A 21,479-nucleotide genomic window follows, 5' to 3' on the forward strand; every position below is an offset into this window, starting at 1 on the left:
GGAGTTGGTATTTTACCAAATAGGGCTATCTTCTGTATACCACCCCTACCTTGTCACAACACAACTGATTGGCTCAAACCCATTAAGAAGGAAAGAAATGACAAGGCTGTTAATTGAAAGGCATTCCAGGTGACTACCTCATGAAGTTGGTTGAGAAAATGCCACGAGTGTGCAAAGTTGTCATCAAGGCAAAGGGTGGCTACATTGAAGAATCTCAAATGTAAAACTTTTTTGGTTACTACATGATTCCATATGTGTTAGTTCATCGTTTTGATGTCTTCACAATTTTTTACAAGGTATAAAATAAAGAAAAACCCTTGAATGAGTAGATGTGTCCAAACTTTTGACTGGTACTGTATATATATTTTTTAAATGTTTTGTGGGCGGGGGGATGACAAACTCAATATTCTTTATTCTGACTAAAACCAAATTGAAACTGTTTAAATGACAATTGACCTACATTTATACAGTTTCTTGACTGTCCAGCTCGCAAAAAAATCCACACAATTAAAGATAGACAGTCAGTATCTATTTACAGACAGTATACCAAAATATTTGATTTCATAGTTGGATATGCCTATAATATTTGCGTCAAATATGTTTAGGGAGTTCTTATTAGGTTGTTAGGCAGGGCTGAGAATCATTTTGGAGAGAGATAAGGGTGGAGGTATAGAGAGGGGAATCTCAGTTACTCATCCCTTCCAATCTCAGCTCATGCCCACTCCAATGAATAATCACACAGAGGTCCATATTAGGCTGACCCCTGGGTTATTCATAGGACTTAACATTATAATAATAGTTCCATATACTCATTCTGCTAAACACACACGTTACAAAAGAAAAGGCACAGAAACACACACAGACAGTGAGAGGAAAGCCCCTTTAAAATCAAACACACACAGACAGTGAGAGGAAAGCCCCTTTACAATCAAACACACACAGACAGTGAGAGGGAAGCCCCTTTAAAATCAAACACACACAGACAGTGAGAGGAAAGCCCCTTTACAATCAAACACACACAGACAGTGAGAGGGAAGCCCCTTTACAATCAAACACACACAGACAGTGAGAGGAAAGCCCCTTTACAATCAAACACACACAGACAGTGAGAGGAAAGCCCCTTTACAATCAAACACACACAGACAGTGAGAGGAAAGCCCCTTTACAATCAAACACACACAGACAGTGAGAGGGAAGCCCCTTTACAATCAAACACACACAGACAGTGAGAGGAAAGCCCCTTTACAATCAAACACACACAGACAGTGAGAGGGAAGCCCCTTTACAATCAAACACACACAGACAGTGAGAGGGAAGCCCCTTTACAATCAAACACACACAGACAGTGAGAGGGAAGCCCCTTTACAATCAAACACACACTACTGAATACTGAATACAAATTCCTACTGAATTTGCCTACAATTATCCATTTGTTAACAGCCACTGATCCGTAGGAGAGAAGGCAATGACATAAGGAGAGGATTCAGGAAAGTTCCAGTAGAATGGATGAGGTTCACAGTTCACATGCAGCATCCAGGCAAGGGTGGAGAAGCTTTCAATCCCTGTGTAAAAGTGTTAGAGAGACAGAGAGAGTGAGAGAGAGACAGAGAGAGTGTGAGAGAGAGAGAGAGAGAGAGAGAGAGAGAGAGAGAGAGAGAGAGAGAGAGAGAGAGAATAGCCTCTTGCTCAGTTATGCATTGGGGCCACCCACTCCTCTTTCTATTCTGGCTAGAGCCAGTTTGCGCTGTGAAGGGAGTAGTACACAGCGTTGTACGAGATCTTCAGATTCTTGGCAATTTCTCGCATGGAATAACCTTCATTTTTCAGAACAAGAATAGACTGATGAGTTTCAGAAGAAAGTCTTTGTTTCTGGCCATTTTTAGACTGTAATTGAACCCACAAATGCTGATGTTCCGGATACTCAACTAGTCTAAAGAAGGCCAGCTTTATTGCTTATTTAATCAGAACTACAGTTTTCAGCTGTGCTAAGATAATTGCAAAATGGTTTTCTAATGATCAATTAGCCTTTTAATATGATAAACTTGGATTAGCTAACACAATGTGCTGTTGGAACACAGTAGTGGTGGATGCTGATAATGGGCCTGTAACGATGGGTGAGTGATGGGTGAGGAGTCAGACGCAGAGAGCAAAGTAAACGGGGGAAAAAAGGCTTTAATGTCCTTAACCAAGTAACAGGTCCAAACATGGGTGAAGCCCTAAAACACAGGTGCAAAAACAAACCCAAAACCTAGTTACACAAACCCGGACAGCGAAAACCCAAAACCGACGATACACCACAAACGTAACAAACACAACAAGCACAAACACCAGTGGGCAAAAGGAACTTAAATAACACCCATCCCAAAACCCCAACAAGGAACAGGTGAAAACAATCAGACAAAAACAAACGAAAAGGAAAAAGGGATCGGTGGCAGCTAGTAGACCGGCGACGACAACCGCCGAGCGCCACCCGAACAGGAACGGGAGCCACCTTTGGTGGTATTCGTGACAGGGCCTCTGTACGCCTATGTAGATATTCCATAAAAAATCTGCCGTTTCCAGCAACAAATGTAATTTACAACATTAACAAAGTCTACGCTGTATTTCTGATCAATTTTATGTTATTTTAATGGACAAAAAAATATATTTTCTTTCAAAAACAAGGACATTTCTAAGTGACCCCAAACTTTGAACAGTAGTGTGTGTTTTTTTAAGGCAGTAAATGAGGCTGAATGAACTGTTCCGCTGCCAGACAAAGCTCAGCTGATAGCCAGGTGTAACAGTGGTAAGATGTTGGGACTGCTGTTGGGACAGCTTTATGTAGGCCCTAACAGCTTGTGGGCACCATTTGTCACTGTTATAGTGAAATTGATGTATTGTTTATTGTTGTGTAGTTGTTTTGCAGGCTGTCACAAGTGTAGAAAGGTGTAGGCAGTAGTCGAAGGTTTAGAACTACTGAGTTTATTAAAGCACTATAATATTAAAAGGACGAAACCCAAAGTGCAGAATAATAAAGTATTCAAGCAATAGTAGGAGAGATTCCTCTCAGGACAACAAGCAGCATTTACAATGACCCACAAAGACAAATGACAGACGGAGTATATTTACAGTGATAGAGTAGGGGTTGGAACCAGGTGAGTGTAATGATGACGAGACAATTCCAGGGTTGATGAGTGAAGGGCGTTTGCCAGCAGCCGGCTACACCGAACATCACCGAACGATCCGAGGAGTATATTATGCCTGCAATTGTGGTGGCGAGCATGTGCCCAAAACCATGAAGTGCCCTGTTAGGATGAAGGACACCAAGGTGACAAGAGTAAGGGCTGTCCAGCGTGTCTCCTATTAGGAGGCGTTGAGAAGAGTGGAAGAAGGGAGTAATGGTAGTTGGATTAGAGAAACTAGTAAATGTTACTCGCCAACAGGATCTTGACATGTTGCATGTTAAAGAGGTGGACTTTGTATCGTTTATTGCATTGGTTATAAACTGCACAGCGCAAACAAAGAGGGCATCTGAGAAAATAGGCATTGTCTCCAGTCCAAAGTTAAATATAGAATAAGCTTCCTATTTCGCAACAAAGCCTCCTTCACTCATGCTGCCAAACATACCCTCGTAAAACTGACTATCCTACCGATCCTTGACTTTGGCGATGTAATTTATAAAATAGCCTCCAACACTCTACTCAGCAAATTTGATGCAATGTATCACAGTGCCATCCGTTTTGTCACCAAAGCCCCATATACTACCCACCACTATGACCTGTATGATCTCGTTGGCTGGTCCGCTTCATATTCATCACCAAACCCACTGGCTCCAGGTCATCTATAAGTCTTTGCTTGGTAAAGCCCCGCCTTATCTCAGCTCACTGATCACCATAGCAACACCCACCCGTAGCACGCGCTCCAGCAGGTATATTTCACTGGTCATCCCCAAAGCCAACACCCCCTTTTCCTTCCAGTTTTCTTCTGCCAATGACTGGAACGAATTGCAAAAATCACTGGAGTTGGAGACTTATATCTCCCTCACTAACTTTAAGCGTCAGCTGTCAGAGCAGCTTACCTATCGCTGCAGCTGTACACAGCCCATCTGTAAATAGCCCATCCAACCAACCATCTACCTACCTCATCCCCATATTTGTTTTTGTTTTTCTGCTCTTTTGCACACCAGTATTTCTACTTACACATCCTCATCTGCACATATATCACTCCAGTGTAATTTGCTAAATTGTAATTACTTCGTCACTATTGGCCTATTTATTGCCTTTACCTCCATCCTTCATTTGTACACAGATGTTTCTAGTGTGTTATTTTCTGTAAGATTGTTTACTCCATGTGTAACTCTGTGTTGTTTTTGTCGCACTGCTTTGCTTTATCTTGGCCAGGTCGTAGTTGTAAATTAGATTTGTTTTCAACTGGCCTACCTGGTTAAATAAAGGTGAAATTAATAAATAAAATTGTTGTGATTGCGGCTGAAAGTTTTTGGGGACTCAGGGAGAGGCATTACAAATCAAATCAAATGTATTTGTCACATACACATGGTTAGCAGATGTTAATGGTCACATTCGCATGGTTAGCAGATGTTAATGTGAGTGTAGCGAAATGCTTGTGCTTCCAGTTCCGACAATGCAGTACTAACCAATGAGTAATCTAACCTAACAATTCCAAAACTACTACCTTATACACACAAGTGTAAAGGGATAAAGAATATGTACATAAAGATATATGAATGACTGGTGGTACAGAACGGCATAGGCAAGATGGAGTAGATGGTATCGAGTACAGTATATACATATGAGATGATTAATGTAGGGTACGTAAACAACGTAGCATAGTTTAAAGTGGCTAGTGATACATGTATTACATAAAGATGCAGTAGATGATATAGAGTACAGTATATACATATACATATGAGACAAGTAATGTAGGGTATGTAAACATTGTATAAAGTAGCATCCACTAATGTTCCATCCTCACAGGCCCCTGAGCCTGTGTAGGGGTGTGATTTGGAGTATGGCTGAAGGAGTGGGATGTTTTTTTGTAATTCATTTTATTTTTGCGTAGTATGTGGTGGGTTTATTCTCATTCACTACACGTACAGTAGGTGGCGGCATGCACCTTCAACGTTTGTATGCGGACCGCCATAATACCAGAGGAGAAGAAGAAAGCAAAGACAGTATAGTATGAAGATAGGCCAACACTGCTTGTAGGCGATGTCATGGTGATGTTGGCTAGCTAAACTCATGCATAGAAACAGTCTCTCGCGCCAAACTGCGCATGTGCAGGCCGTCAAGTCAAAGGCACTCCTTCAATATAAAGTTGTTTTTGAAGAGAATGAAAACGTGTCAGTTTGTCACTTTAACGAGGTTGGAGTAATACGAAGTTCAACTACTTAAAACATTCGCTCCATTCTATGTTGCGCCTTTAGATTTTGAGAAAATTAACAACTAAGGAAGAATGTTTTACTTCTCTCATTGATTTCTCGAACCCCAAACCCCAACCTGGTCCTGTTTGGTCTGTTTCGCAAGCGTTCCCGGAAGTCTCGCGATGCTGCGCTTCTGGGTTTAGAAACTCTGTGAAGAAAGTGTCTGGGCTGCCGGAAAACTACACGAAGAAGAATTTTATTCTCGCGAGATGTGAGAAACAGCGCCCCTCTGTTTGATTGACTGCGGAGAGGAAACGGGAGGGGAGAATAACCTCCGCGCCTGGCGATAGCAGCAGGCTATACAAACACACAACTGTTACAATCTTACTCCAATAATACACATGAGTGTTATTCTTCTTCGAACGCTAACATAACGTCGTCGCACCGATTGCTTTTTTGCTCATACTCAATCGGAGAGGAGGGAAAAAACAAAGGACTAGTTCCAAAAAGAGGAAAAGCGGCCTATTTTTGTTCTTGATATCCTGGTGCCGCCGGTGCAAGCTCGCACGGCCGGCGTAAATATACCCCGGTGCTCTGACGGGCGCTTATTTTACTTCTTCAACAAAGATTTCCATACTCTCTCTCCATTCTCCACTACCTCTTCCAGTTTACCCCCTCTTGTTAGTTATCCTGCTGTAACTGGCTTTAACTCCGTGCGCTAGCGGGAGCCAAGGCGGCCTGTTTTGTTTTCGCAGCGTATCCGCCATGAACCGCGGACAACAACAGAATCTGAGCGTGCTGCTTGCTGACTATCACTGCCTACGTGCCACGAATATGCAGGCCAGAAGTCGAGGAGCCAACTTTAGATAAAAAGGAAGATGCGAATAAGGAAGGAATGCGGGAGAACAAACGAATAAGATTTCACTATTAACGTTAGCAAAGCAGCTCTGTTTGAATTTGGTACGAAGGTGCCTAACAGTGTATAATTGGAGGCCGGAGTTGGAGAAAGAGCGCCACCACACCAGTGACTGTATTGTTGTTGAATTATAACTCGACCAGCGAGTGCTGCTCGCTCCACGGATTGTGTGAAAGACAAGTGCACGGGCTTTGATTAATTCATTTGCTCGAGATTTATTTTTGTATGTATGCACTTAATGGGATTAACCGTTTTATTTTTATGCCATGATGATCATTTGGGCATATTTCGTGCCGTGGAAAAGAGGAAAACGCTAAAGATGAATTGGTTGTGATTATGAATACAGTAATGTTCTATCCATGCTACCACGAACAGACTTCATACCTGTGTGTTTAACTGATTTGCAGCTAACTTACATTCTAGCTGTATCACACATTTACCTATTTGGTGCATAGACGATCTTACCAGCACTATTTTGGCGATAAAGCTACGCTAGGTTAGCACCATTAGTATTTAGCTAGCTACATCAGCCATCTATGCCCTCCCATCCTCCTTTAGGCAATAATAGGACGGACGAGAAGGGAGTTGTGGGCCTCTTCTCCATTTAAACGTGAGCCACAGGACTTTCGCCGGAGGACCTGTGCGTGTGTTTGCGCGCTAGTTTTTTTTCTCGGACTGGATGTTTCCGTCCCTTGGCTGTTGAGATGAACCCGGTGAATGCCACCACTCTGTACGTGTCCGCGTGTCGTTCGGTGCTGCAGTGCGACCCTCGCGATCCCCGGGCCCTGGCGGAGCTCTACAAGCAACTGCCCTTCTTTCGCCAGTCGCTGTCCTGCCTCGTATGTGGTAAGTGCATCGGTAGTATTATTTTAAGGGGCTCGGTTCCCCTGTATATATCCATATAGCTACCAACTAGCCTAGCTGTATCCCCGCCATGGAACACCAGGCATTGTGACACACCCCCGTTCCAATTGGATGTCGGGGAAACTAGTTAGCCGACGGCGTGGATGTCTACTTTAACTAACTAGGCTAGCTACTGCACGTCTCCCTGCGATCCATTTCAATGTATTCCATAGCTTCACACTGATCCAGTCTTAAACTGGCTGATTTGACCGAATTGCTTGAATAAAATCAAACTAGTAGCTAGCTACTGCACGGGTTAGCTACATTTCCCCATTCTTCATCGCTAGGTAGCTAACCTCATCCAGCTGCTCCACACCATGTGTAACTAAATCACTGTCGGACAGGTACATGTGTTTGCACAGCCAGAACAGAAGCGAGTGTTTGTCAGATGTTTATTTATTCATTCAACGTCCTTTGTTCTGTCCGGTGCCCTCGTGACTCTGTCAGTGGGGGGGCATGTTTGTGTTGTGAGACGGTGCGTGCGCAGTCTTTAAAAATGCATTTCGAGCCGAGCCCCTTCCTGAGCAGGAAGGAAGCCGAGCAGCCGCACTAGCTCAGTCAAGAATACTACTGGTGTTTTTGTCCTTTTTTTGTGTGGGGTGGGAGTGATGATTATACACGAGGTTCATTCAATGGGGTGACGTTTTTACTCGCTGTTTATTATCTATGCATAGTCACCTAACGTTACCTACATGTACAAATTACCTCGACCAACCTCTACCCCGCACATTGACTCGGTACCGGTACCCCCTGTATATAGTCTCCACATTGACCCGGTACCGGTACCCCCTGTATGTAGCCTCCACATTGACTCGGTACTGGTACACCCTGTATATAGTCTCCACATTGACTCGGTACCTGTACCCCCTGTATATAGTCTCCACATTGACTCTGTACCGGTACCCCCTGTATATAGCCTCCACATTGACTCTGTACCGGTACCCCCTGTATATAGCCTCCACATTGACTCTGTACCGGTACCCCCTGTATATAGCCTCCACATTGACTCGGTACCGGTACCCCCTGTATATAGCCTCCACATTGACTCGGTACCCCCTGTATATAGTCTCCACATTGACTCGGTACCGGTACCCTCTGTATATAGCCTCCACATTGACTCGGTACCCCCTGTATATAGTCTCCACATTGATTCGGTACCCCCTGTATATAGCCTCCCCATTGACTCTGTACCGGTACCCCCTGTATATAGCCTCCACATTGACTCGGTACCCCCTGTATATAGTCTCCACATTGACTCGGTACCGGTACCCACTGTATATAGCCTCCACATTGACTCGGTACCCCCTGTATATAGCCTCCACATTGACTCGGTACCGGTACCCCCTGTATATAGCCTCCACATTGACTCTGTACCCCCTGTATATAGCCTCCACATTGACTCGGTGCCCCCTGTATATAGCCTCCACATTGACTCGGTACCGGTACCCCCTGTATATAGCCTCCACATTGACTCGGTACCCCCTGTATATAGTCTCCACATTGACTCGGTACCCCCTGTATATAGCCTCCCCATTGACTCTGTACCGGTACCCCCTGTATATAGCCTCCACATTGACTCGGTACCCCCTGTATATAGTCTCCACATTGACTCGGTACCGGTACCCACTGTATATAGCCTCCACATTGACTCGGTACCCCCTGTATATAGCCTCCACATTGACTCGGTACCGGTACCCCCTGTATATAGCCTCCACATTGACTCTGTACCCCCTGTATATAGCCTCCACATTGACTCGGTACCCCCTGTATATAGCCTCCACATTGACTCGGTACCCCCTGTATATAGCCTCCACATTGACTCGGTACCCCCTGTATATAGCCTCCACATTGACTCGGTACCCCCTGTATATAGCCTCCACATTGACTCGGTACCCCCTGTATATAGCCTCCCCATTGACTCGGTACCCCCTGTATATAGCCTCCACATTGACTCGGTACCCCCTGTATATAGCCTCCACATTGACTCGGTACCCCCTGTATATAGCCTCCACATTGACTCGGTACCCCCTGTATATAGCCTCCACATTGACTCTGTACCCCCTGTATATAGCCTCCACATTGACTCGGTACCCCCTGTATATAGCCTCCACATTGACTCGGTACCCCCTGTATATAGCCTCCACATTGACTCGGTACCCCCTGTATATAGCCTCCACATTGACTCGGTACCCCCTGTATATAGCCTCCACATTGACTCGGTACCCCCTGTATATAGCCTCCACATTGACTCGGTACCCCCTGTATATAGCCTCCACATTGACTCGGTACCCCCTGTATATAGCCTCCACATTGACTCGGTACCCCCTGTATATAGCCTCCACATTGACTCGGTACCCCCTGTATATAGCCTCCACATTGACTCGGTACCCCCTGTATATAGCCTCCACATTGACTCGGTACCCCCTGTATATAGCCTCCACATTGACTCGGTACCCCCTGTATATAGCCTCCACATTGACTCGGTACCCCCTGTATATAGCCTCATTGTTATTTTATTACTTTTTTGTTTATTTAGTAAGTGTTTTCTTAGCTGCGTTGTTGGTTAAGGACTTGTAAGCACTTGTTTCATCTTATTTTTATGGAACCTTTATTTAACTAGGCAAGTCGGTTAAGAACAAATTCTTATTTGCAATGACTGCCTACCGGGGAACAGTGGGTTAACTCCCTTGTTCAGGGGTAGAAGGACAGATTTCTACCTTGTCAGCTCTGGGATTCGATCCAGCAACCTTTCAGTTACTGGCCCACTAAACATGACTGAAGTCGGAGCTGCAGCCGCTGGGTAGAGGACGCATCCAACATGGTCTATATCTAAGGCCTTTTTGTTTTTCTAAATGGAACTCTGCAGCGTGAGTCCCCTCTCTCAGCTGCCATCCCTAACGACCACTGTTGCTAAGGAAGCTGCTCTCAAAGCACAGCGGTCATCAAGCCTTGCAGAGGCAATCAGTATTGAGCCGCCTCTTTGAATATTACCGCTTTATAACCGGTTGAAATATGCATTTAACAGAATATGAACCCTCTTCACTTTCTACCTGGACCATGTTATACTTTATATGACAAAGGGCTTTATTCAAAACCAATGTCGTTGACTTAATTGACATGCTGTTGCTTTGGTGCTGTGCTCACTTCATTACAGTTGAATATTCAGAGCGGAAGAGCAATTGAATTAATCACTTTCATATTTATCCCACCACCTCAGTACTCATTATCATCAGTCCACTGCTAAGCTACATATCATCAACTCGTTATTAAGAATGATTATGGCTCCTGTTTATGGTTTGTGTTATGTTGTATGGACAATTGTAATGCTGCCGTTGGAGTGATTTATATCTCAACTGTTCTCACCCAGTTGAATAAAGGATAAATAAATGTTTGTCTTAGCATAAATGACTGAAGATGATTCTCTTCTCCAGGTAACCTGCTGCAGGACCCCATAGCGCCCACTAACTCCCAGTGCCAGCACTATGTGTGTCGGGGCTGTAAGGGCCAGAGGATGCTGCTCAAGCCGTCCTGTTCCTGGTGTAAAGACTACTCCCGCTTCCAGGAGAACAGGCAGCTCTCCTTATTGGTCCACTGCTACAGGAAGCTCTGCCTCTACATCGCCCAATCACCTCTCGCCCCGCACATTGCTAGCGCAGCCAGTGATTCGCCCGACCTCCTCGCCATTCTTAACGAGGGCCTGTCATTGGCCGAAAGCGAGCAGGAAGGGGAGGACACTATGGATTTGGCGAGCCAGTCTCCACCGACGGCCCCCTCAATTTCTGACCTCAGACCTACTGAGGCTCTGCCTGCAGAGGAGAGCCAGGAGGAGGGGCTTATCCCTGTGGGTGGGGTTAACGGGCTTCACGACTGTAACGGCCTGGCCAATCAGGACTTGCCACCACCTATTACCTTAGCTACAGGTGGAGGTGTCCTGAAGCAGGAGAGCTTGGGGGAGGAGCTACCTGTGTGTGTTGACGTGGTAGGTAGTGGGGAGGTGGGACTTTGTAACATTAGCACATTTGGGGAGGAGCTTAATAAACATGGCGGAGGTCTGCTGTTGAGCGTGGAGGAGGTTCTTAGGACCTTGGAGCCAGAACCCAACCCTGAACTGCCTGACCAGCCAGGCAATCCCTCTGTCCCCCCCCACAACGGATCTTACTGCCCTCCTACCCCTGACTCCCCTCGCCTCACCCCCTCCCTCCCCCCAGAGAACATCCCTAGACTTCCCCTGCCTCCCCCCCAGCCCACCCCTGCCCTTCCCCGCCTACCCCCTCACTGCCACCGCAAGCGTTCACGCTCTGAGAGCGACAGTGAGAAGGTGCAGCCCCTCCCCATCGCCACCATCCTCAGAGGCCCACCCTTGGGCGCCACCAACCCCCTTCACCTCCCAACCGCCACTGTCAAACGGGAGCCCAAACTTCCTTCCGCCATCACCCCGCCTCACCTGGCGCCCGTGCCGAATGGTGGGCCTCCCAAGGTGGGTAAGACAATGCTGGTGTCATCCAAGGGCCTGAAGAAGAGCCTGGAGCACCACGGGGGCCCTAAGAAGGCCTACACCAAGGCCAGGCAGGGAGTCCCCAAGCCCCGCGCCCAGCCCCGTGACCGCCTGCCCCCCCACGGCCATGCTCACCCTCTCTCTCACCCACCCAGCCCCTCCAAGCCCCTGTACAAGAAGCCGGTGGAGAAGAAGGGCTGTAAGTGTGGGAGAGCCACTCAGAACCCCTCTGTTCTCACCTGCAGGGGGCAGCGCTGCCCCTGCTACTCCAACCGCAAGGTGAGTTACTATAGATTTACTATGGCTTGGTCTGAAATCCGTGTTCCCCTATCTGTAGTTCAATGATTGTAAATAATATTCATATTCCTCCAAGGCATGTCTGGACTGTATCTGCCGCGGCTGCCAGAACTCCTACATGGCGAACGGGGAGAAGAAGCTGGAGGCGTTTGCGGTTCCAGAGAAGGCTCTAGAACAGACGCGGCTCACGCTCGGCATCAACCTCACCTCCATCACAGCTGCAGCCCTGCGTAGCCCGGCAACCAGCAACACCCCACACGGCAACCAGCTCATCACCACGGCAACAGGAGCGACGGGGGTGTCCTTCCTGTCCGGGGTGGGGGCAGGACATGAGGACAGGGGGTATGATGATTCGCTGGACATGAGGTTTGACTGTTGAAGACCCGCCCTCCCTGGACATTATTGACCAATGGGCTGTGCAGATGGACCTGGAGGGGCGGGGTTGAGAATAAGGCAGCTACTGTGACAGGCGGTAGAGGGAGTGTTACTCAGAGACACATATACACTCTCCATACAGCGCCTGGAACGTGCTTTTGGTCTTACGTACTGATGAGATGGATGGAAGAGGGATATCGTTACTGTATGTTCAGAGATTTTTATTTTGTGAGGGTTAGAAGTTTTGTTTTGTACTATCGGTGATGTGTAGGGCATGGCGTGTTGGCCTGCGATGGGCTCGTTGTGCTGTGTGTCAGAGGGGGGTGGTACCGTAGATAGTGCACTTATTTTGGCCAGGGCCTCGGTACACTAGATGGGGGTAGGGTGCCATTTGACAGGCCCTAGGCCTGTTGATAGGACTCAGCCACAGACCGACATCAGTAGACTGACTGTAATTTATGAACTTTTGTTTTTGTACACAGAACTTATTAAATTCCATTTAAGAGGATGTTTTATGATATATTTTATAAGTTACATTAACAAACATTTGCAGTATTTATTGGATGTCACCTAACCTAGTGGGCCACACCCACTCCAACTGTCAGCCTATCAAATCCGGTGTGGGTGGTTCTGTCTAAATGATGTCCCTGTCCTATTAGTGCTAGTTTCTGCTGTCTCCAGCTGTCGTTTTGTTTCCCTCGGGCATTAAAAACCTGTAATATACATGGAACATATTTCCACAAAAAAGAAAATCAAAACCTAAGTTGTGTTGTTTCTTTTTGACACTTACACCAAAGCAAAATTAGAGTATTTAAAGTCCAATAAAATCATCACAATTCACATTACACAAATTGCTTCACATGACTTACCATGCACAATGCATACCTCCACCCTCCTTTGTCCTGTGGAGTCAGGTCACCTGCAGTCTTTAGTATGACCACTAGTAGTCAGTAACATCTACCCACCAGCAGGTGGCGTGAGATGCTTGATATAATGTCCACACATAAGACGCCTTGACCCACGTCTGTTTTGTGATAGATTGGTACTGAATGCTTACTGCTATACATGACCACAAGCGATGGTAGCCTATATTAGTTTCTTTGGTGTCTTTATTGTGCACATTTACAGACATGTTTTCTACATGAACATGAGAGCAGTTGGACTCGAGCACAAGTGATTAACATCAACAACCTATTTAGTGTGTGTCTCCATGGTCACTTCCACGGCTTCCATGGATCTATAGGAGTCATGAACGAACGGTAAAATTATTCAACCCCCCCCCCCCCCCCCCCCCTCCAGTGAGGCGGGTTAACTGGTAACCCTGTCCAGACCTCTCCGCTTGTCTGTAACTATGGATATATACATCAGTCCATCATCTGTTGGGAGAATCGGTAAATCTTTTAGTAAAGTGAATATTACCCATGTTCTAACACTGGTTCCCATAGTGACAGTCGGTCTGGGCTACAGTACAGTAGGCCTCCTGGGTCATGGCCTTAAACATCTATACTGTGAAACAATGTGGAAAAGTGCTGTATTGAATGTGGTCGCAGGCGGTGTTACTCAGGTGAGAGCTTGGGGTTGTGTTAAAAATATGACAGGCTACAATCAAACAACATTCAATGTCCATACAGTTATAACACAGAACCACAACACCCCACGTTCATATTTACATTAAAATCATCTGAGTTCAGACAAACAGGAGAAGGAGACTCATCCTTTTAGGACAGATGAAAAGAGTACTAAGACTTATTCACAATCATCCCCTCACTTTTCATTGGTTGATTATTGGTCATTTGTCCAATGAAGTTCTAAAGCAGATGTTGAACCCCTACCTCATGCCACTCAGCTGCTTTTCATCTAATCAACACAGGCCTGCTGGCCTTGGACACAGCTCATTGGATGAGCCATGAGCGAAGGCTGGATCCTAGGCACCTGGGTGTGGTTGGATAACCACACAAGCTCCGCTCACATGTCCAGCAGGGTCGCAGAGTTTAAAGCTTTGTACAACACACACAGCTTTCAAATGATTTGTCTGTCAGCACACACACATGGCTCCCAAACAGTGTGTATCCCAGGTTCCAGCCCTCTGAGTCACCATACAGACGAACCCCTGACCTCTAGCTGACCAGGAAAGCCCCGAAGAAGCTGCTCCTCTCATCCATGTCGATGGCGGAGGCATTGCTAACGGTGACGAGGAGGTGATCTCCGGCAGCCAATGGGAACAGCCCCCCCTGGTGGGCGGAGTGCAGAGAAAACTGGGAGTCCCGGGACCAGCAGGAGGTCCTGCTTGTCTTCATCAGCAGGATGGGTACCGGGTAGGAGGACACCTGGTGGAGGAGACAGCACCATCACTACAACTACCTTCCATAAACTCTCACGATATCATATACAGTTGAAGTCTGAAGTTTACATACACTTGGAGTCGTTGGAGTCATTAAAACTCGTTTTTCAACCACTCCACAAATTTCTTGTTAACAAACTATAGCTTTGGCAAGTCGGTTAGGACATCTACTTTGTGCATGATACAAGTAATTTTTCCAACAATTGTTTACAGACAGATTATTTCACTTATAATTCACTGTATCACAATTCCAGTGGGTCAGAAGTTTACATACACTAAGTTGATTGTGCCTTTAAACAGCTTGGAAAATTCCAGAAAATTATGAAATGGCTTTAGAGGCTTCTGTTAGGCTAATTGACATAATTTGAGTCATTTGGAGGTGTACCTGTGGATGTATTTCAAGGCCTACGTTCAAACTCAGTGCCTCTGCTTGACATCATGAGAAAATCAAAAGAAATCAGCCAAGACCAAGACTTCCAAACGCCTGAAGGTACCACATTCATCTGTACACACAATAGTACGTAAGTATAAACACCATGGGACCACATAGCGTCATACCGCTCAGGAAGGAGACACGTTCTGTCTCCTAGAGACGAACATCCTTTGGTGCAAAAAGTGCAAATCAATCCCAGAACAACAGCAAAGGACCTTGTGAAGATGCTGGAGGAAACAGGTACAAAAGTATCTATATCCACAGTAAAATAAGTCCTATATTGACATAACCTGAAAGGCCGCTTAGCAAGGAAGAAGCCACTGCTCCAAAACCGCCATAAAAAAGCCTGACTACGGTTTTGAACTGCACATGGGGACAAAGATCGTACATTTTAGAGAAATTTCCTCTGGTCTGATGAAACTAAAATATAACTTTTTGGTCATAATGACCATCGTTATGTTTGGAGGAAAAAGGGGGAGGCTTGCAAGCCGAAAAACACCATCCCAACCGTGAAGCGTGGGGGTGGCAGCATCGTATTGTGGGGGTGCTTTGCTGCAGGAGGGACTGGTGCACTTCACAAAATAGGTGGCATCATGAGGGAGGAAAATTACGTGGATATATTGAAGCAACATCTCAAGACATCAGTCAGGAAGTTAAAGCTTGGTCGCAAATGGGTCTTCCAAATGGACAATGACCCCAAGCATACTTCCAAAGTTGTGGCAAAATGGCTTAAGGACAACATAGTCAAGGTATTGGAGTGGCCATCACAAAGCCCTGAACTCAATCCTATAGAGCATTTGTGGGCAGAACTGAAAAAGCGTGTGCGAGCAAGGAGGCCTACAAACCTGACTCAGTTACACCAGCTCTGTCAGGAGGAATGGGACAAAATTCACCCAAATTATTGTGGGAAGCTTGTGGAAGGCTACCCAAAATGTTTGACCCAAGTTAAACAATTTAAAGGCAATGTTACCCAATACTTATTGAGTGTATGTAAACGTCTGACCCACTGGGAATGTGATTAAAGAAATAAAAGCTGAAATAAATCATTCTGTCTACTATTATTCTAACATTTCACATTCTTAAAATAATATGGTGATCCTAACTGACCTAAGACAGGGAATTTTTACTTGGATTAAATGTCAGGAATTGTGAAAAACTGAGTTTAAATGTATTTGGCTAAGGTGTATGTAAACTTCCGACTTCAACTGTAGCTGAAAATGTTAAAAACACACGTTCTTATAGGACAAATGTTGAACACGACCGTGGCACCATGAACTCACTTTCTTATAGACATACTGCAGCATGGGTCTCCCCCTCTGCTCCCTGTCCTCTTCCTCCTCTTCCTCCCCCTCGGGGTGGGTGTGTCTGAAGTAGGTCTGGGCATAGATATAATAGAGTCCTGGGCGAGGCACCACCAGCTCCCCGTCAACCAATCGGACTTCCTGAAGGAATGCCAGCCCATTATGCCCCTCCCACCATGAGATCTTCTGCCCCTGCACACGCCGCCCTGGGGAACCTGTGGCCAGACAGGAAGGAGAAAGGCGATAGTAGGCAGGGTCAAGGGTCAGGAGTTGGACAGAGCTAGGTCTTAAGACAGAATACAATAGAATTGGTTGAGAATAGAACAGTCTACGGACAGCGAGTATATGGAACATTAGGAACGTCTCCCTAATATTGTGTGTTGCGCAATATTAGGAAGATATTGTGCAACACCCCTTTGCCCTCAGAACAGTCTCAATTCGTCGGGACATGGACTCTACAAGGTGTCCAAAGTGTTCTACAGGGAGGCTGGCCCATGTTGACTCCAATGCTCCAATATCAAGTTGGCTGGATGTCCTTTGGGTGGTGGACCATTCTTGATACACAAGGGAAACTGTTGAGCATGAAAAACCCAGCATCGTTGCAGTTCTTGACACAAACCCGTGCACCTGGCACCTACTAACATACCCTATTCAAAGACATTTAAATCTTTTGTCTTGCCCATTCATCCTCTGATTGGCACACACACAATCCATGTCTCATGGCTTAAAAATCCTTCTTTAACCTGTCTCCTCCCCTTCATCTACACTGATTGAAGTAGATTTAACAAGTGACATCAATAAGGGATCATAGCTTTCACCTGGATTCACCTGGTCATGGAAAGAGTAGATGTTCTTAATGTTTTGTCCACTAAGTATAAATGGCCTCAATACCCTCAATAGATATTATTGAAAGTGTGTTATAAGATGCCATAAATGGCAAAACAATTAAAATACTGTATGTCTACAGACTAGGCCTGGGCTATAAATGGAACACTTCACACCGAGCTGTCAGTCTGTTCAGGGCTGGTGCATTCTACCAGATCTACCACTGAGTTAAAAGCTCACATGGGACACATACTGCTTGCTGTCTGTATTACTAATTACTGTAGTGATATGTAATCACTTTGAAGCTCTCCTCTCCCCTCTCTCTGAAGTGTACACACACACACACACACACACCACACAAATACAAATATACACACACACACACACAAATACAAATATACACACACACACACACACAAATATACACACGCACACCTGAAGAACACAGCACACACACACACAAATATACACACACACACACACACACACACAAATATACACACACACACCTGAAGAACACAGCACACACAGGTGTGAGACACATGGCCCCAGAGTCTAACAAGCATTTCGCTACACTCGCATTAACATCTGCTAACCATGTGTATGTGACAAATAAAATTTGATTTGATTTGATTCATCAAACTCTTAACACCAGGCTTCACAGGGTTATACACATGCGCACACACACACACACACACACACACACACACACACACAGTGTCTCTGACGTAGTTGCAGAGTGTGAAGGGTGAACATTGAAATAGGTCTCACCTCCTCCCTCCCTCTGTGCTTTGGGAGCCAAGCTGCCAGTGACGTGGGCAGCGACTTTGGGGCGAGAAGGAGCCTGGTCCTCCATCACCAGTGAGGGTAACACCCTGGACACCTCATCTGACAGAGAGAGAGCTAGAACATCAACTAGTTGTCCTAGTCAAACATCAGTCAGGGATAACCACATAGAACTTGTAACATGGACATTCCCATTAAAGGTTACTTGTATGTAGTGGTTTACTAGCGTCCTGTCCATAGCTGGAAGTTGGACATCAAGCCTCCTTTACGCTACAGAAACTGGAGATAGGCTCTTCACTCCTGCCCTCTGAACAAGGCGTGCTTACTTATTACTATGTTAGCTTTACTAATGCAAATCCCAGTCCGACAGGGAACAGGGTGCCGTTTTGCCCTAGTTCTATAGGTCAGACAGGTCATTATCTCACCTCTAACTGCTGAGGAGATCTCCCTCTGATATCGCTGAGACAAAGACTGAAGAGAGAGAGACAGAGAGAGAAGGGGGAGAGACAGACAGACAGAGAAGGGGGAGAGACAGACAGACAGAGAAGGGGAGAGACAGACAGAGAGAGAAGGGGGAGAGACAGACAGACAGAGAAGGGGGAGAGACAGACAGACAGAGAAGGGGGAGAGACAGACAGACAGAGAAGGGGGAGAGAGAGACAGACAGAGAAGGGGGAGAGACAAGACAGACAGAGAAGGGGGAGAGACAGACAGACAGACAGACAGCAGACAGACAGACAGACAGACCAGACAGACAGACAGACAGACAGACAGACAGACAGACAGACAGACAGACAGACAGACAGACAGAAGACAGACAGACAGACAGACAGACAGACAGACAGACAGACAGACAGACAGACAGACAGACAGACAGACAGACAGAGACAGACGACAGACAGACAGACAGACAGACAGACAGACAGACAGACAGACAGACAGACAGACAGACAGACAGACAGACAGACAGACAGACAGACAGACAGACAGACAGACAGAACAGACAGACAGACAGACAGACAGACAGCAGAAGACAGACAGGACAGACAGACAGACAGACAGACAGACAGACAGACAGAAGACAGACAGACAGACAGACAGACAGACAGAACAGAGACAGACAGACAGACAGACAGACAGACAGACAGACAGACAGACAGACAGACAGACAGACAGACAGACGGACAGACAGACGACAGACAGACAGACAGACAGACAGACAGACAGACAGACAGACAGCAGACAGACAGACAGACAGACAGACGACAGACAGACAGACAGACAGACAGACAGACAGACAGAACAGACAGACAGACCGACAGGACAGACAGACAGACAGACAGACAGACAGACAGACAGACAGACAGACAGACAGACAGACAGACAGACAGACAACAGAAGACAGACAGACAGACAGACAGACAGACAGACAGACAGACAGACAGACAGACAGACAGACAGACAGACAGACAGACAGACAGACAGACAGACAGACAGACAGACAGACAGACAGACCAGACAGACAGACAGACAGACAGACAGACAGACAGACAGACAGACAGACAGACAGACAGACAGACAGACAGACAGACAGACAGACAGACAGACAGACAGACAGACAGACAGACAGACAGACAGACAGACAGACCGACAGACAGACAGACAGACAGACAGACAGACAGACAGACAGACAGACAGACAGACAGACAGACAGACAGACAGACAGACAGACAGACAAGACAGCCAGACAGACAGACAGACAGACAGACAGACAGACAGACAGACAGACAGACAGACAGACAGACAGAGGGGTGACAGACAGAGGCAGACAGAAAGACGGAGAGAGAAAGAAGAGAAAGACCATTTACTTAACATATTTCAAATAAAAGCCAAAACCTTCTTGAAAAAAGTGTGTGTGAGTGTGTCTCTGGCCAGGTGAGTACATTCCAGTGCTGATTAAACCACAGTGGATCCCATCCCAGACTGCACTACAAAGACCCCATTGTATGTCTGAAACTTTTCTGAGGCGAGTGAAGTTGCTGATCTTTGGTCAGTTTTGCGTTTCCCCCCTAATGGTTAAGGTTATCCTAGATCTGTGGATAATGGTAAATGATATATGGAGCCCCTTCGTCCAATCATAAGACCTGGGACCCCTGCGAGGCGGATATCTACTCGATGAGGATGTCTGTTACCTCTCGATGAGGATGTCTGTTACCTTCTCGATGAGGATGTCTGTTACCTTCTCTATGAGGATGTCTGTTACCTTCTCTATGAGGATGTGTGTTACCTTCTCTATGAGGATGTGTGTTACCTTCTCTATGAGGGTGTGTGTTACCTTCTCTATGAGGATGTCTGTTACCTTCTCTATGAGGATGTGTGTTACCTTCTCTATGAGGATGTCTGTTACCTTCTCTATGAGGATGTCTGTTACCTTCTCTATGAGGATGTGTGTTACCTTCTCTATGAGGATGTGTGTTACCTTCTCTATGAGGATGTGTGTTACCTTCTCTATGAGGATGTGTGTACCTTCTCTATGAGGAGTCTGTTACCTTCTCTATGAGGGTGTGTGTTACCTTCTCTATGAGGGTGTGTGTTACCTTCCCTATGAGGATGTCTGTTACCTTCTCTATGAGGGTGTGTGTTACCTTCTCTATGAGGGTGTGTGTTACCTTCTCTATGAGGATGTCTGTTACCTTCTCTATGAGGATGTCTGTACCTTCTCTATGAGGGGTGTCTGTTACCTTCTCTATGAGGGTGTCTGTTACCTTCTCTATGGAGGATGTCTGGTTACCTTCTCTATGAGGATGTCTGTTACCTTCTCTATGAGGGTGTGTGCTACCTTCTCTATGAGGGTGTGTGTTACCTTCCCGATGAGGGTGTGTGTTACCTTCTCTATGAGGGTGTGTGTTACCTTCTCTATGAGGGTGTGTGTTACCTTCTCTATGAGGGTGTGTGTTACCTTCTCTATGAGGGTGTGTGTTACCTTCTCTATGAGGATGTGTAGTTGCTGTGTGACCTGCCAGCAGGGGTCTCCTCTCCCCCTCGGTGGAGGAGCGTACGTGTCCCCCTCTGAGGTCGGCCCGTGTCAGACACGACACACTGCTCCTTGCAAACATCTCCTTCATCTGAACAACACACACAATTAAATACTACACAACTCCTTCCACTGAACAACAAAGAGCGTAGGCTAACATTGTTAGGGATTCTTGGGGGACCAGAGTTGAGAACACTGCATCATAAACAGTTGTTTACTTCACTTCCTCAAGTTACACTGTAATCAAAGGAATATTGCATGTTCAAATGGAGTGTCTGTCTGTACACGTCTTCATAACATTTCTCTGTCGCTGTTCTTTAGGTTTCAGTTTCCTGTTGTATACAGGTTGGTAATGATTAACAGCCATAACCACTGATCTCACTCACACAGACAGACAGACAGACAGACAGACAG

At 46.1% G+C, this 21,479-nt stretch overlaps 2 protein-coding genes across 2 annotated transcripts in view; one reads left to right on the plus strand and one right to left on the minus strand.

Annotated features, from left to right (window-relative positions):
* Positions 1 to 5,649: 5,649 nt before the first annotated feature.
* LOC109899227 (E3 ubiquitin-protein ligase MSL2-like) lies at positions 5,650 to 13,101 on the plus strand. Its single transcript, XM_031835105.1, has 3 exons — positions 5,650 to 7,121; positions 10,610 to 11,952; positions 12,047 to 13,101. Exons 1-3 carry the CDS (start codon positions 6,980 to 6,982, stop codon positions 12,347 to 12,349), a joined length of 1,788 nt encoding a protein of 595 aa, XP_031690965.1. The 5' UTR covers positions 5,650 to 6,979; the 3' UTR covers positions 12,350 to 13,101.
* Positions 13,102 to 13,436: 335 nt separating this feature from the next.
* Positions 13,437 to 21,479, minus strand: part of tnfsf10 (TNF superfamily member 10) — an 11,735-nt gene continuing 3,692 nt past the window's right edge. Inside the window, 6 exon segments of the mRNA XM_031835129.1 lie at positions 13,437 to 14,672; positions 16,400 to 16,635; positions 18,017 to 18,133; positions 18,457 to 18,502; positions 21,015 to 21,071; positions 21,073 to 21,156. Coding sequence (XP_031690989.1) covers positions 14,463 to 14,672; positions 16,400 to 16,635; positions 18,017 to 18,133; positions 18,457 to 18,502; positions 21,015 to 21,071; positions 21,073 to 21,156 — 750 coding nt within the window. The 3' untranslated portion in view covers positions 13,437 to 14,462.

The sequence above is a fragment of the Oncorhynchus kisutch genome, linkage group LG11, assembly GCF_002021735.2.
Source record: "Oncorhynchus kisutch isolate 150728-3 linkage group LG11, Okis_V2, whole genome shotgun sequence".
In the NCBI taxonomy this organism is placed as follows: Eukaryota; Metazoa; Chordata; class Actinopteri; order Salmoniformes; family Salmonidae; genus Oncorhynchus; species Oncorhynchus kisutch.

Excerpts from the sequence above, each read along its gene's own strand:
- LOC109899227 (XM_031835105.1), top strand. The coding sequence starts at position 6,980 with ATGAACCCGGTGAATGCCACCACTCTGTACGTGTCCGCGTGTCGTTCG. Across the intron at positions 7,122-10,609 it reads GCTGTCCTGCCTCGTATGTG|GTAACCTGCTGCAGGACCCC; the intron begins GTAAGTGCATCG and ends TCTCTTCTCCAG. Across the intron at positions 11,953-12,046 it reads CCTGCTACTCCAACCGCAAG|GCATGTCTGGACTGTATCTG; the intron begins GTGAGTTACTAT and ends TATTCCTCCAAG.